The 12,984-nt window shown below is 42.2% G+C and overlaps 1 protein-coding gene across 3 annotated transcripts in view; it reads left to right on the forward strand.

Moving 5' to 3' along the window:
• Nucleotides 1-12,984, forward strand: part of Cib4 (calcium and integrin binding family member 4) — a 98,119-nt gene that overhangs the window by 80,144 nt on the left and 4,991 nt on the right. For all 3 annotated transcript variants that reach the window (XM_047522861.1, XM_047522864.1, XM_047522863.1), the window contains exon 5: nucleotides 7,364-7,505. In XM_047522861.1, coding sequence (XP_047378817.1) covers nucleotides 7,364-7,505 — 142 coding nt within the window. The remainder of the gene's footprint in view (nucleotides 1-7,363; nucleotides 7,506-12,984) is intronic.

Consider the following 12,984-nt stretch of genomic DNA (forward strand, 5'->3'; position numbering starts at 1 on the left):
GAGAAGATCTTTTTTAAAAAGTTTAATATTTTGGCAGGGACCACAATCTTTTTTTTGTCAACAACTGTAAGTTTTTGTTTCCAAAAGAAAACTCCCAGCATTTGGGGCTTATTTTCATCTTCTCTGGTTTTATCATGTGTGATTGGAGCTTGTACTGCTGAGTTACCTGTATAAATTTCTACACTGACATGTTTATACCTTCCTTGTTCAAAATGCCTTGAAACTAGGGTACATGTTATTCTTGAAATGGAAGCATTACTTTGTCAATTGTCACTTCCTTCCTCCTCTGGAGGATTGAAGACTTTTAAATGAGTGTGAAATTTAATGCAGACTGTAACTCTCTGGACAGATTCCAAATTTATTGGTTCAGCTTTTGGATTATTAACTTAGAGCATCAAAAAATTTAGAATCCAGCAAACTGGACCTGTGGTGGCTAACGAGTCTTGCTTCTTCTGCTGCCCCTTCCTGGCTGCTCTGTCTGCCCTGTGGGGGTGTGCTATTGGGACCCCAGAACACAGACTGAGCTGTCATTTAGCTCAGGGTAGAGAGCCAGAAGAGGTACTAAGGTTGCATCACCTGGGTCCTTAGAAATTCTCTCTTTGCCTGGAGCTACATGTGTTCTAAGAGATACCTGGTCACAGGGGGCTCTGTATCTGGGGATATCCCTCTGGAAATGACAAGGCAGGGAAGCTGAGAGAGAAGGAAAGGGGGGGGGGGGCTGTTGGAACAGAGCCAGGCCTGGGACACCCTCCTACTGCTTGCCTGCAGGGCTTCACAGAGAACTATAGCAGCCACCTCTTGGCTCCGAGACAATGCTGTGGTGACCCAGCCCAACCTCAGCAGCCTGACATCTGCCCTGTTGTCCTGCACCATGCTGTCCTTCCTCCCCCTTCCCCAGCCTGATGGCCTGTGTCACTTCCCCTTCTCCTCCTGGCTTCCCCCTCCTGCAGCAAGGGCTCCTGTGGCCTCCTCCAGTGCTTCTCACCTAGAGTGACCATCCCTGTGGCTAGCTACCCAGTTCTCACAGGCCACTTCTCTGGCTTCAGTCTGTGATCCAGTTTTGCACTTTGGAACACAATGAAATGTTTTTATTCACATATGAATTTTTAGAGAGAACTATTTCCAAGTTTCCCCACATTTTATTGGTCACATGGCCAGCCTCCCTTGCACCTTTCTCTTTTGATGTTTGTTGGATGTGAGGCTCCAAAGAGAAAATAGAGTGGGCTGGGCACAGGAGGCCTGGTCCGGGCTGGCTTATCTGCTCACTGAACAAGTGACCTTGAGTAAGTCCCTTCCTTCCCCAGAGCTACAGTTCCACATCTGTGAGAGGAGGAGGTTAGTCTGGATCAGAGATCTCAGACATTTTTGGTGGTGCAACCCCCCAAATTAAAAAAAATGTGAAAACATGCCTTCACGACACATGCATATTCCTTTATGACTATATATATTTATGGCTACATTATTATAGTATAAATATGCAAAACAAAAAATTAAAAGGAAAGCTAAAAATCACATAAAATATTTAAAAATAAACTCCATTTTATTATATGTAACAAAATTTCTTCCTTGCACCATTTTATTTTTTGCATGGGATTAGCAAGTATAAGGAGAACGATGTGGTTAGATTGTTTTATTATCCTTCGAAATCTTGCTTTAATGCTTTGAAATGGAGCTGTTTAGATGTCTGGTTCTAATTTAGTTGTTTTTTTAAAATTGACACATAATGTACATATTTATGGGGTGCAGCTAGTTTTGTTTATTTTTAACAGCTGTCTAACTGGTCCATAGGGAAGAAATGTGTCATGGGCTGCGGGTATTAAATCATGGCATTCATTTTTATCCCCATCCACCAACTAAATGCTTTCTATTGAAATTAAGCTACAAATTGTCTAGCATCCTTTTATATCAGTCAGTGACTCTTACAGCTAATTGGAAAGCATTGTGTTTTTTATATTTTTAACAAATGGACTCAAAATCCACGGACACGCTTTATTTAGAAAATTTTCAGACAGGCTACAAAAATCTGTTTCTAGTATTTTCAGGTATGCAGATGTAAGCATTTTTTATAGGTGATGCCACATGTTTTTAACAACAAAAATACCATTTTCAAAATAATTTCTTCAAAACATGAGTTTTTTTGGGAAAAGAATTAATGCTCAAATGGGTTACCTAATTTACCTTGAAGAGTCCAATGAATTTGAATTCATTTTCAGGAACAAAACAACAAATACATCTACATACACACACACACACACACACACACACACATATATATATATATATAATATTATTAGCAAAATAATAGGTAGCAAACTTTCTAGAGTCCTTTATCATAATAAAAAGGTTAGCAAATTTGAAACACTTGAGTTTTGTTTTTGTTTTTGTTTTTGTTTTTTGTTTTTTGGTACTGAGGATTGAACCTACCAGCAATTTTATCACTGAGCTACATCCCCAATCCTTTTTATTTATTTATTTTTTTATTTTGAAACGGGGTATCGATAAGTTGCTGAGGCAGGCCTTGAACCTGCAATCCTCCAGCCTCTTTTTTTTGCAAGAAAAACATATATCTCATCCTTAAGTTTGATGGGTCTTTTAAGAACTCTGCCAAGAGATGACCAGCAAATCTCTGTGTGGTTCAGTAGATTTTCGTAGTCATTTTCCTCTTGATTACAAATCTTTGCATATGTTTTAAAGATATTTTAAATTTGTTCTTGTTTTAGAAAAACTAACCATGTCAATTCATCCTGCTGTATTTTTTGTACTTGTGTGTGTGCACACGCGTGTGCGCATTCAAGTGCTAGAGGTTGAGCCCAGGTCTCACGCATGCTAATCAAACACTCTACCTCTGAGCTGCATCCCCAGGACCCTGGATTTATCTTCTTAGCCGCAATAGCCTGCGGGAAATCCTCTAGGGAATTAGTTTCACAAGTACCACCATTTCTTTTCATCATGGAGCAATCTTTCCATCAATGACTATACTCAATTTTACTCATAAATGGTGTTTTTATTAAAGAAGCAATTTTCTCTTCATGCATATGACCTTTTCTTTAGTGGCTTGTGTAATGTGGTTCTTCATGTATTTCATTATTGAAACAGAATCCAGTAAACCATACTGGAATCATCTGTATTTTACCTAACATTTAGCAAAGCTTCTGCAGTGTGAAATCTGTTCTAATGCTTATTTTTCTACATCTTCAACAATATTTTCTCTGCATCTTCCAATGGGTTCACCATGTTAGGTTATTTTATTACTGCCATCAGTGACCACCCCAATTGCCCAGCTTCCACTCTGTATAAAACGAGGGCTGTGTGTGTGTGTGTGTGTGTGTGTGTGTGTGTGTGTGTGTAAGTCATGTGACATGAGTCAAAGGAGAAATGAATTGGCCTCCTGGCAACCATCTCCTTCCCATCGCTTCTAGCAAAGTCAAGCAATGGAGGAGGCCCCAGGGAAGGAAGATTGTATCTCATTTCCTGGATGGAAATGTGCTTTGGCAGTGAGCTTGTTGACCTGCTTTGCACCTGTCTGAGCAGGGAGAATTGATGCAGAGACTTCTTGTTATTTCTGACTGGATTCTCCCGGTTTCTATCTCATGGATAAGAGCTGGAATCTTGAGTAGGAGAGGTAAACAGCGCTGACAGTTTCTTGTTCGACTGAATTTACATTATATGCATTTTCTCCCATGCGATGTCCTTGGTAGGAATCTTGTTAAGCCACGTATCCATTTGTGAGAAAAGTTAATGTAGTTAAAAATTGGTAATGTAATCTATAAAGCTACTTAGCTTGGTCCATGTGACCGAGAACATATCACAGCAGATAAGGCTTATCAGCTTTAATTGGAGGCATCAAACCAAGCATTTCTGGGGATGTTGAGGTGAAAGAATGGAGGAACCAGGTAGAAGGGAGCTTGTCTGGAGGTTCAAGCAAGTCAGTCTGGATTCCCCTGGACCCTGGCCACACCTGGAACATATATTTGTGAGATTTGTATATATATTCTAAATTTTTATATAATTATGTATATATAATACATGTAATGGATTCCCATTGACTGGAATCTCATTTACAAGGCAGATTTCTATATGTTTTGCTTACTAAGGTGACCATAACAAAGTGCCACACATTATGTGGCTTAAACAACAGAAATTTATTGTCACATAATTTGGAGGCTGAAAGTCTAAGATCAAGGTGTGGACAGGGCTGGCTCCTGCTGAGCACCAGAAGAGAGGCGCTCCCCCAGCCTCTGCTAGTTTGCTGGCAATGTTTGCTGTTCTTGGCCTGTAGAAGCACTACTCTGATGTCTGCCTTTATCTTCACATGAGTTCTCCTCGAATGCGTGTCTTGGTGTCCTAATTTCTCCTTTTAATAAGGACAGCAGTATATTAGATTAAGAGCCCACCTTTCCTCATGTGACCTCACCTTAACCCAAAGACTTACACTTGCAAGAACTCTATTTCCAAATACTCTGTGTTAGGAACTTCAACACATGAAATTTGGAGGGGGACAAAATTCAATCTATAACACTGAGCTACACTTCAGATATTCTAACATAGGATTTTGGAGGGTGAAAGCTTAGAAGTGTGTATGTGTTGTGTGTGTGTGTGTGTGTGTGTGTGTGTGTGTTCCACGCACCACAATGTGGTGAATTCTTTGTTTTTTTTTTTTTTTTTTTTAACAATTTAAAATAAATTGTGGTAAGACCATTTATCATAAGATCTACTCTCTTGAACAAATTTTCAAGTGCACAATCCAGAATTGGAAACCACGGGCACAATGTTGTACAGTAAATCTCTAGAACTTATCCACCTGCCCAGCTGAAACTTTCTACCTGGCTTACATGAATTCATGTTTTTCACAAGAACCCCAGGTGACTCCATGCTTACTGGTTTGAGAACTACATAGCCACCTGAGATGACACAGAATGTCTCCCACACAACTCAAATAAATAGAAATATGAATAAAATAAGATCACACATTTGAATATGTAGCTCAGTTCTAAAGGAATGAAAGGGAAAAAATTCACACAGCAAAAATGGAGCAATCTAAACCAGACAGCAGAGCATTGGTTGATGCTAGAGCAACCCAAAGGAGCTTCAGACAGGGGCACAGAGCCCTGGGAACTGGCTGAGCCCAGATGCCCACAAAGAAGGTGACAGGCTAGTGCATGTTTGGATCAGAGGAGCTGGGATGAACCCTTCTGCATGAGGCCTGGAGCTCGAGAGATAGATACCTCGTCAATGAAAAGGGAACTCAAAACATCAACCAGAGTTGTTTCAACCAACTAGAAATTTGGAAGATGAAGGAACTACTGGCCATTCGCATCTGCTGAGTGAATGCACAGGATCAAATAACTTTCTTAGCTGAGGTGCATATAAGAAAAGAGGATTTTGGTTGAGGTAGCTATTGGGGTCATTTTGGAAGGGGAGCGCAGAGTTGGGATCTGATAAGGTCTTCCAGCAGGTGATATGACTTTAGAACAGTTAAGGGCTGGGCCCCTGAGCAACTGGGGAAGGAGTTCCTGGAAATGGGAATGAATTAGGGGCACTGAGAGTCAGGGGAGGTGGGTGCCAAAGATGGATTTGCCACCTTTGAAGATTTCCAAGTTTGTTCTCGCAGCTCCCCCTTGAATCCAGTGTTAGTCAGATTTCCATTACTGTAGCAAAATATCAGATATAATTGACTCTAAAAGAGTAAAGAATTATTGGGCCTCATAATTTGGGAGGTTTCATTCCATGGTTGGTTGGCCCCATTACTTTGGACCTGCAGAGAGGCAGAACATCCTGGTGGGAGTGTGTGGAGAAGGAAGCTGTTCGCCTCATGACAGCTGGGAAGCCAAGTCAAGAACAAGAAGGGGCTGATTCCCACTGTCCTCTTCAAGGGCACACACCCGGTGACCTAAGACCTCCATGTGGACCCACCTCTGAAGGGTTTCACCACCTCCTGACAGTGCTAAACTGCGGACCAAAATTTTAACGTGTGGGACTTTGGGGGACATTTAAGATCCAAGCTATAGCAAACCCTCATGAGATCTGCCCACTACCTTTATCCCAAAGCCCCCTCAACCTCCCCATTCCTGGGGCCTAGAGAAAGAGTACCAAGCAGCCTCAGCAAGCCATATCTGAGCTGGTGGGAAGGCAACAGGAGTGCTACTTGCTTGGTATGAAGAGTGCCATCATAGAAGGGCCGGCCCAGTTTAGGGGAGCCAGGATTTCTAAAATCACCCTTCCTCATTTGGGGACACAATTTGAGAAATAGTTTGTTTATGTTAATAAAAATTGCTATGCCAATTATGGTATCTATAGCAATTAAGTAACAACTATCAACTCTCATTTGTTGAGTGGTATTTATCAGACACTGCAACTTGAAACCTATCCTGCTTAATCCTCATGACAATCCTATTAGACAGATACAATTATAATCCCACCCTATCTTTAGATGAGAAATCTTATGCTCTGGGAGCTTCTATAGTCTGTCTAAACTAAAGTCACTCAGTAGTAAACAGTGACCCCAGCACTGAATCCCATGTCTGTCTTGCTTCTACATAATATGGTGAGAGCGACTCACTCTGGAGGAGTTGATTACAGATGAGATTGTCCTAGTCTTTATACTTTTCATTTTCTAAGATTTCTACATAAAATGCAGACAAATTAATAGCCATAAGAAAGAGCAACATTGCTTTCCAGAGTGACTGCACTAATTTGCAGCCCCACCAGCAATGTATGAGTGTTCCTTTTTCCCCACATCCTCGCCAACACCTGTTGTTGCTTGTATTCTTGATAATTGCCATTCTAATTGGGGTGAGATGGAATTTTAGGGTGGTTTTGATTTGCATTTCTCTTATTACTAGAGATGTTGAACAATTTTCCATATGTTTGTTGACTGCTTGTAGATCTTCTTCTGTGAACTGTCTATTCATTTCCTTAGCCCATTTGTCGATTGGATTATTTGCATTCTTGGTGTAGAGTTTTTTGAGTTCTTTATAGATTCTGGAGATTAGTGCTCTATATGTAAATTTATGATTACACAAATGGTATGCCTTTACACCATGTACAAACAGAGAAACAACATGTATCCCATTTGTTTACAAAAAAAAAAAAAGAAAGAGCAACATAACCAAAAAAAAAAGCACTTGGAATGCGTAGGCAGGCAGAGGCAGTAGTGGGAGAGTGATATCTAGCAGGGGCCCTCATCCCTCATCCCAGGCACTACCCAGGGTCCTGGCTCACAAGTCAGCATCTACTCTGATATTTAGGTTGTTTCTGATTTCATCTCAAACCTAGGACAGAGTGCTCATTATAGATGAGAGAGGCTCAGGGAAGCATGGCCCTGTTGATAGGCCTCCCTCACCCTCCTTCTCCCCACCCACAGGTCAACCCTTTCAGAGACCGCATCTGCAGAGTGTTCTCACACAATGATGTGTTCTCCTTTGAGGATGTGCTGGGCATGGCCTCTGTGTTCAGTGAGCAGGCCTGCCCCAGCCTGAAGATCGAGTATGCTTTTCGCATCTACGGTGAGTACCATGGGTGACTGAGTGGTAAGAGGCTGGCGGGGAGTACTTACCACATCCGGAATCCAACATCAGTTCATTGATGGGATGGTGTTGACTAGGGTTTCTTGGGTCTTTGTGGGTATGTATCACAAGGAATAACAAAAATGATTGAGAGCTACAAGCTCTATGGATGGGTGCCCTCCCATCCATGCCATCCAATGGAGTCACTGGTGTTAATATTTGGTGGTGGATCGAGGGTAAGCCAGAGGCAGAGGAAGAGGACTACAGATGAGTAGAAAGGACTTATGCTTACTTGGCAGAAGGAGCGTTGGGTGAGAAGTTAACATGAACACTAGAATTAAGTCAACCACAAATGGCCTAGCAATTTTGAACAAATCATTCCACTTTCCTGGAGCTTGGTTTTTCTCATATTTAAAATGAAGGACTTGAAGTAGATCATCTCTGAGGTCCTTTGACATTTTTTTGGTGTTTGATTCTGTCTGGGATAGTCTCAAGGCTCTGCTAAAATTCTGCTCTTTACCAGGTAAATGTCCCCTTAGCACAGGTGGCATACCTGGTACTTTCAAAAGAAATCAAAGAGAAAGAAATAAAGAAATCTTGAGGACTTCAAACGGGCCGAGTGCAAGGCTTTGAGTGCATCATGGTAACTCTTTGGTCCCTAACGGTTTATGCATACAGACTTGCACATTTCAGCATCACTCTTTCCATTTGAGCTGGGACATCATCTCCTCCTGTCCTCCTGTATTCATGAACTGAATCATATAGGCTGATAAACACCCTGAACTTGTTCTGACTTGAAGAACCCAAGTGTTTGGGGCAACTACAACTTCTGAAAAGTAAAAGGAGAGTTCATGAGAGAAGAGAGCCAAAGAAAAAGAGCTGGTATTTTTTGTATAAGCTAGGCAGAAATCTCCTTCTGATCTCTAAACGACATATATAGGAACAGACTCAAAGCAACTTAGCTAAGGATAAGGAACTGAACTGAGATTTGAGGAATGCTATATTTTAATAAGGTCCCTGATTAGGAGTCTGAGTCCAACAAATTACCTGGTAAAGTCAAAAATTAAGCACTCTTTGAAGGAATATAACAGAATACAGAGTCTCCACAGAAAACATCTATAATATCCAAAATGCAATCCAAGATTACAATATGCAAAAATTTTCATTTGAAATTAATGCATTTGTAAGAATGACAACTGACTCTGACTTGACCCAGATGTTGAAATTAGCTGATAAAGATTTTTAAATGACTCTTGTAAGTATATTTTAATCAGGTTCTCCAGAGAAACTACTCCAATAGTAAAGGAGAGAGAGAGAGAGAGATTGATTTTGATTACAGGAAATTTTAGTCAGTTTTTTCATTGCTGTGACCAAAAGACTTAACAAGAACAATGCAGAGAAGGAAAAGTTTGTTTGGGTCTCATGGTTTTAGAGGTTCAGTCCATGGTCAGCCAACTCCTTTGCTCTGGGCCCAAGGTGAGGCAGGACATCATGAAACAATGGCATGGAGGATGAAAGCAGCTCAGGACCTGGCAATCAGAAAGCAGAGAGAGTGCTGTGCTCATCAGGGACAAAGACATGTGTCCAGTGACCTAGTCATACACTACCTGCCTGTGGTTAACCTCCAGTTAATCCATATTAGTGGATTGATGCACTGATTAGTTTAAAGTTCTCATAGCCCAATCTTTCACTTCTAAACTTTCCTTCACTATCTCATACATGAGCTTTTTGGAGATACCTCATATCTAAACTATATAGGAAGTGACTTACATAATGAAGGTGGTCAATAAATCCCATGATCTGCTATCTGTACACTAGATAACCAGGAAAGCTGTTGGTTTAATTCATTCCAAAGGCTCAAGAACTTGGTGAGATCCAAGGATAGGAGAAGAGAAATGGCCTGCTCAAATAGAAAGAATGAATTCTCTCTTCCCTTGTCTTTTTGTTCTATTGGGCCTTTAATGGATTGAATGATGCCTACTCACATTGGTGAGTATGAGCTTTACTCAATCTACCAATTCAAATGCTAATCTACTTTGGAAACACTCTAACAGATACAGAAATAAAGTTTTCCCAACTATCTGGGCATTCCTTAGCCCAGTCAAGATAACACATAAGAATGAAATGGAAATTATAGAACTGAAGAACAAAACATCTGAGATAAAATGTCATTAGATGGGCTTAGCAAAAGAATTAAGATGACAGGAAGGAATCTGTAAACTTGAATAACCTAATCTGAATAACAGAACAAATATTGAGAGAATTAAAGAACAGAGCCTCAGACGTGTAGGACGACAGAAAGATCTAACATGTATTCAATTGGAGTCTCAGAAGAAGAGGAGAGAATGAGGCAGAAAAGATATTAAAAGAAATAATGGAGCACATTCCTAAATTTGATACAAGACACAAATTCAAAGTGAATTCCAAGAAGTATAAGTAAAAATGAAATCACATACCCAAATTCTCTTGGCTCAGTAGTCCCCACCTGTTCATAATACTCTTCCTCTTTCCTTTCTTTTCAAATATTTCTGGGAGTTCCTAAAGTATCCAGGGAGTCCCCACCCACTAATCCCTGCTACCCTCTGCCATATCTTCCAGCGCAGGTGGCAGCTGTGCTAGCTCAAGCCCCTGCCACACTATTCTGAACAGGGCGGCTCCTCTGGAGGAACGTGGGTCCAGGCTCACTGTTCATTCCAGGAGTGTTCAAGTTAAAAGTCACAGAAATTTACCTGTGAGAAAGGAACTGATAAGGAATTTCATCATAATAGTTTTCCATTGTCTATCAGAAATTTCCACAAACCTAGAGGTTGTATATGACACATATGAGTGATCCCACATGTCTGCAGGTTAAAAGTCCAGGCATGACTGAGTTGGGTCTCCCTCTTAAGGTTTCACAACCCTGCCATCAAGGTTCCCACAAGGCTGCATTTGCTTCTGAAGAGTGCTTCGCTGGGGAAGAATCTACCTACAAGCTGGCTCAGGTTGTTAGCAGATCTATTTCCTTGTGTTCATAGGACTTTGGGTCCTGACCGCTTGTTGTCTAGCAGCTAGAGGCTGCCCTCAGCTCCTTGCCACATGGGTCTCTCAAAATGGCCACTTACTTCTTCAAAGACAATGAGGGAGAAAGTGCTTTGAGTCACTCTGCTGCCCGAATGTCTTGCACAGCATAATGTGATCATGAAAATGACCTCCTATCACCTTTGCCAAATTCTGTTGGTTGCAAGCAAGTTGCAGTCCCCACCCTTGCAAAATAGAGGTGTGGATCGTGGGGGCTGAGGGGACACTGGAGTTTGAAGCAGTATAGAACCCATGAAGAAGTGAAGCAGGCCTCCTCAGAGCCTAGGACATAGCCGGGCAGCAGCCACCTTCTCCTCTCCATGGCTGCCTGGTCTCTTGCCTCTGCTTCTCTCTGAGAACTTCCTCTTTCTCAGATCTGATTTTTATGCCTCTGTTCCCATGAACCAAAGATGATTAACCCCAACCCCATGTGGCCTGTGGGCTCCACTCTGACCGGCTAGCTTCAAGCATCTATTTCTTCCACCATTTTCTCACCAGGTGCTGATTGACTCAGTCAAATCAATGATCTGCTGCACTGGATTAGGAGACCAATCTTGCTCCCCTACATACAAAAAGAAACAGAGACTTGAACAAACATGGCCCCAGAAGTCATCCACTTGGGTAGGGGACACTCCTCAGCAATGGTTAAGTGTAGGCTGGGCAAGTGTTCTGAAGGATGTCTGCTCTGCTATCTTTCCAGGGTTTCCAGAACCAACCAAACAAAATCCCCAAATCCCTCAGGACAGGAGCAGCAGAACATCTCCAGGCTTCCAGCACAGGGGCTCAACCATGGTCAGCTCTGAAACAGGGAGGAAACCATCACTCCTAAGAGCTGTGTGTCTGTGTCAGGTCAAGGATCAGACACCCCACTGCCCTCCCGGCCTTTGTGTCTTCTCCGTTTCTCTCCAGGTTCCCCTCCCCATGGAGCCCAAAGGGAAAACAAAAAGCTCAATACCTCCGTGCAAATCAGCTTGCCAATAGATGCCAGGGGACTCATAAATGACAGGCTGCCATCAGAGGCACCCAGACAAATCTCTTTGGATTCAGAAGATTTGTGGCCTCACAAGCTGTCAGCAAGATTAGAGATGGAACTTGTGAATCCCTGTGCCTCATGCCTGGCACGTGGGGACTGCTCAATAAATCCAGTGGTGCTCTACAATGAAGAAAGAAGAAGAATAAAAAGGAAGAGATGACAAAGACAGAAAGGAGGAGACAATCGTGGTCATGGTCATGGTGACGATTCTCAGCATGGTCCAGCAGCATCAGCACTGGCAGGAAACCTGTTAGAAATATAGACGCTCTGGCTCTGCCCACACCTACTGGATCAGAATCTGCATTTTAGCAAGATCCCATGAGATTCTTTTGCACCTTAAAGTCTAAGAAGAACTGTTTTAACTCAGTGGTTCTCAAACTTGGCTGCACATTGGAATCACCTGGGAGTTAAACAGAACAAAACAAAACAAAAACAGATGCTTGGGCCCCAGCTCCAGAGACTAAATGTAATGGTATTGGGTATATCCTGGTCGTTGGGCATTTTCAAAGCTCTCTGGTGTTTCTTGTGTGCAGCAGTGTTTGAGAGCTATTGCTTAGGCTACTATATCAATTAGTATTACATTTGGTCAACCTTCACAGTGCCCCTGGTTTGTTTATTTGTTTGTTTGTTTGTCTGTTTTAAAGCCTGGAATCAAGCAGTCCAGAGTTGGGGCAATGGCTCCAAGAGGTAACCAAGGACCCAGGCTCCTTTAACCTTCCGAATCAGCAGACAGTACAGGACCATTGTCCTCATGATCACAGAATGGCTTCTGTGCCTATGGACATCTTCATTGTAAAAGAAAAGGGGACGAGAGAAGAGATAAGAACAAAATGAACATCCAAATACACAGGTGAATCCATTCTCCTTTCACAAGCTTAGAACCCCACCCAGAAATGTTAACTTTATATTTCATTGGCCAGAACAATGTCACACATGGCCACCCATAGCTGCAAGGGAAACTGGAAAGTGACATATTTTAAGCTGAACATGGTATCATCTGGAATAACATTTCTGTTAGTAAGAAGACAAAGAGGGTGGCGATTGATCAAGAATTCAGCAAGAAGCTGTACCTCCCTGGATCTTACTTCCTGGGCTCCAGTTTCTGCTTTGAGGAATATTCTAGCCTCCAGCTGACAAATCCCCCATCTCTCCACACCCCTGGGGAGATTTTACACCTTTCAGAGACCAGCACCCCAGCCATGGCCTTCTGCCCAATCAGCACAGTCCCCACCAGCTATGGAGTCCCCTCCAGCAGAGCACTGATGGCAGATTTCCCACAGCTTCCCAGACCTGACACAGCCACAGGATGCTGGTGACTGGGAGAGACAAGTGCTCCCGGGAATAACAGTGAATGCATGTACCCCGCAACCAATGGGCCAACTATTTTCT

The sequence above is a fragment of the Sciurus carolinensis genome, chromosome 13 (genome assembly GCF_902686445.1).
Source record: "Sciurus carolinensis chromosome 13, mSciCar1.2, whole genome shotgun sequence".
In the NCBI taxonomy this organism is placed as follows: Eukaryota; Metazoa; Chordata; class Mammalia; order Rodentia; family Sciuridae; genus Sciurus; species Sciurus carolinensis.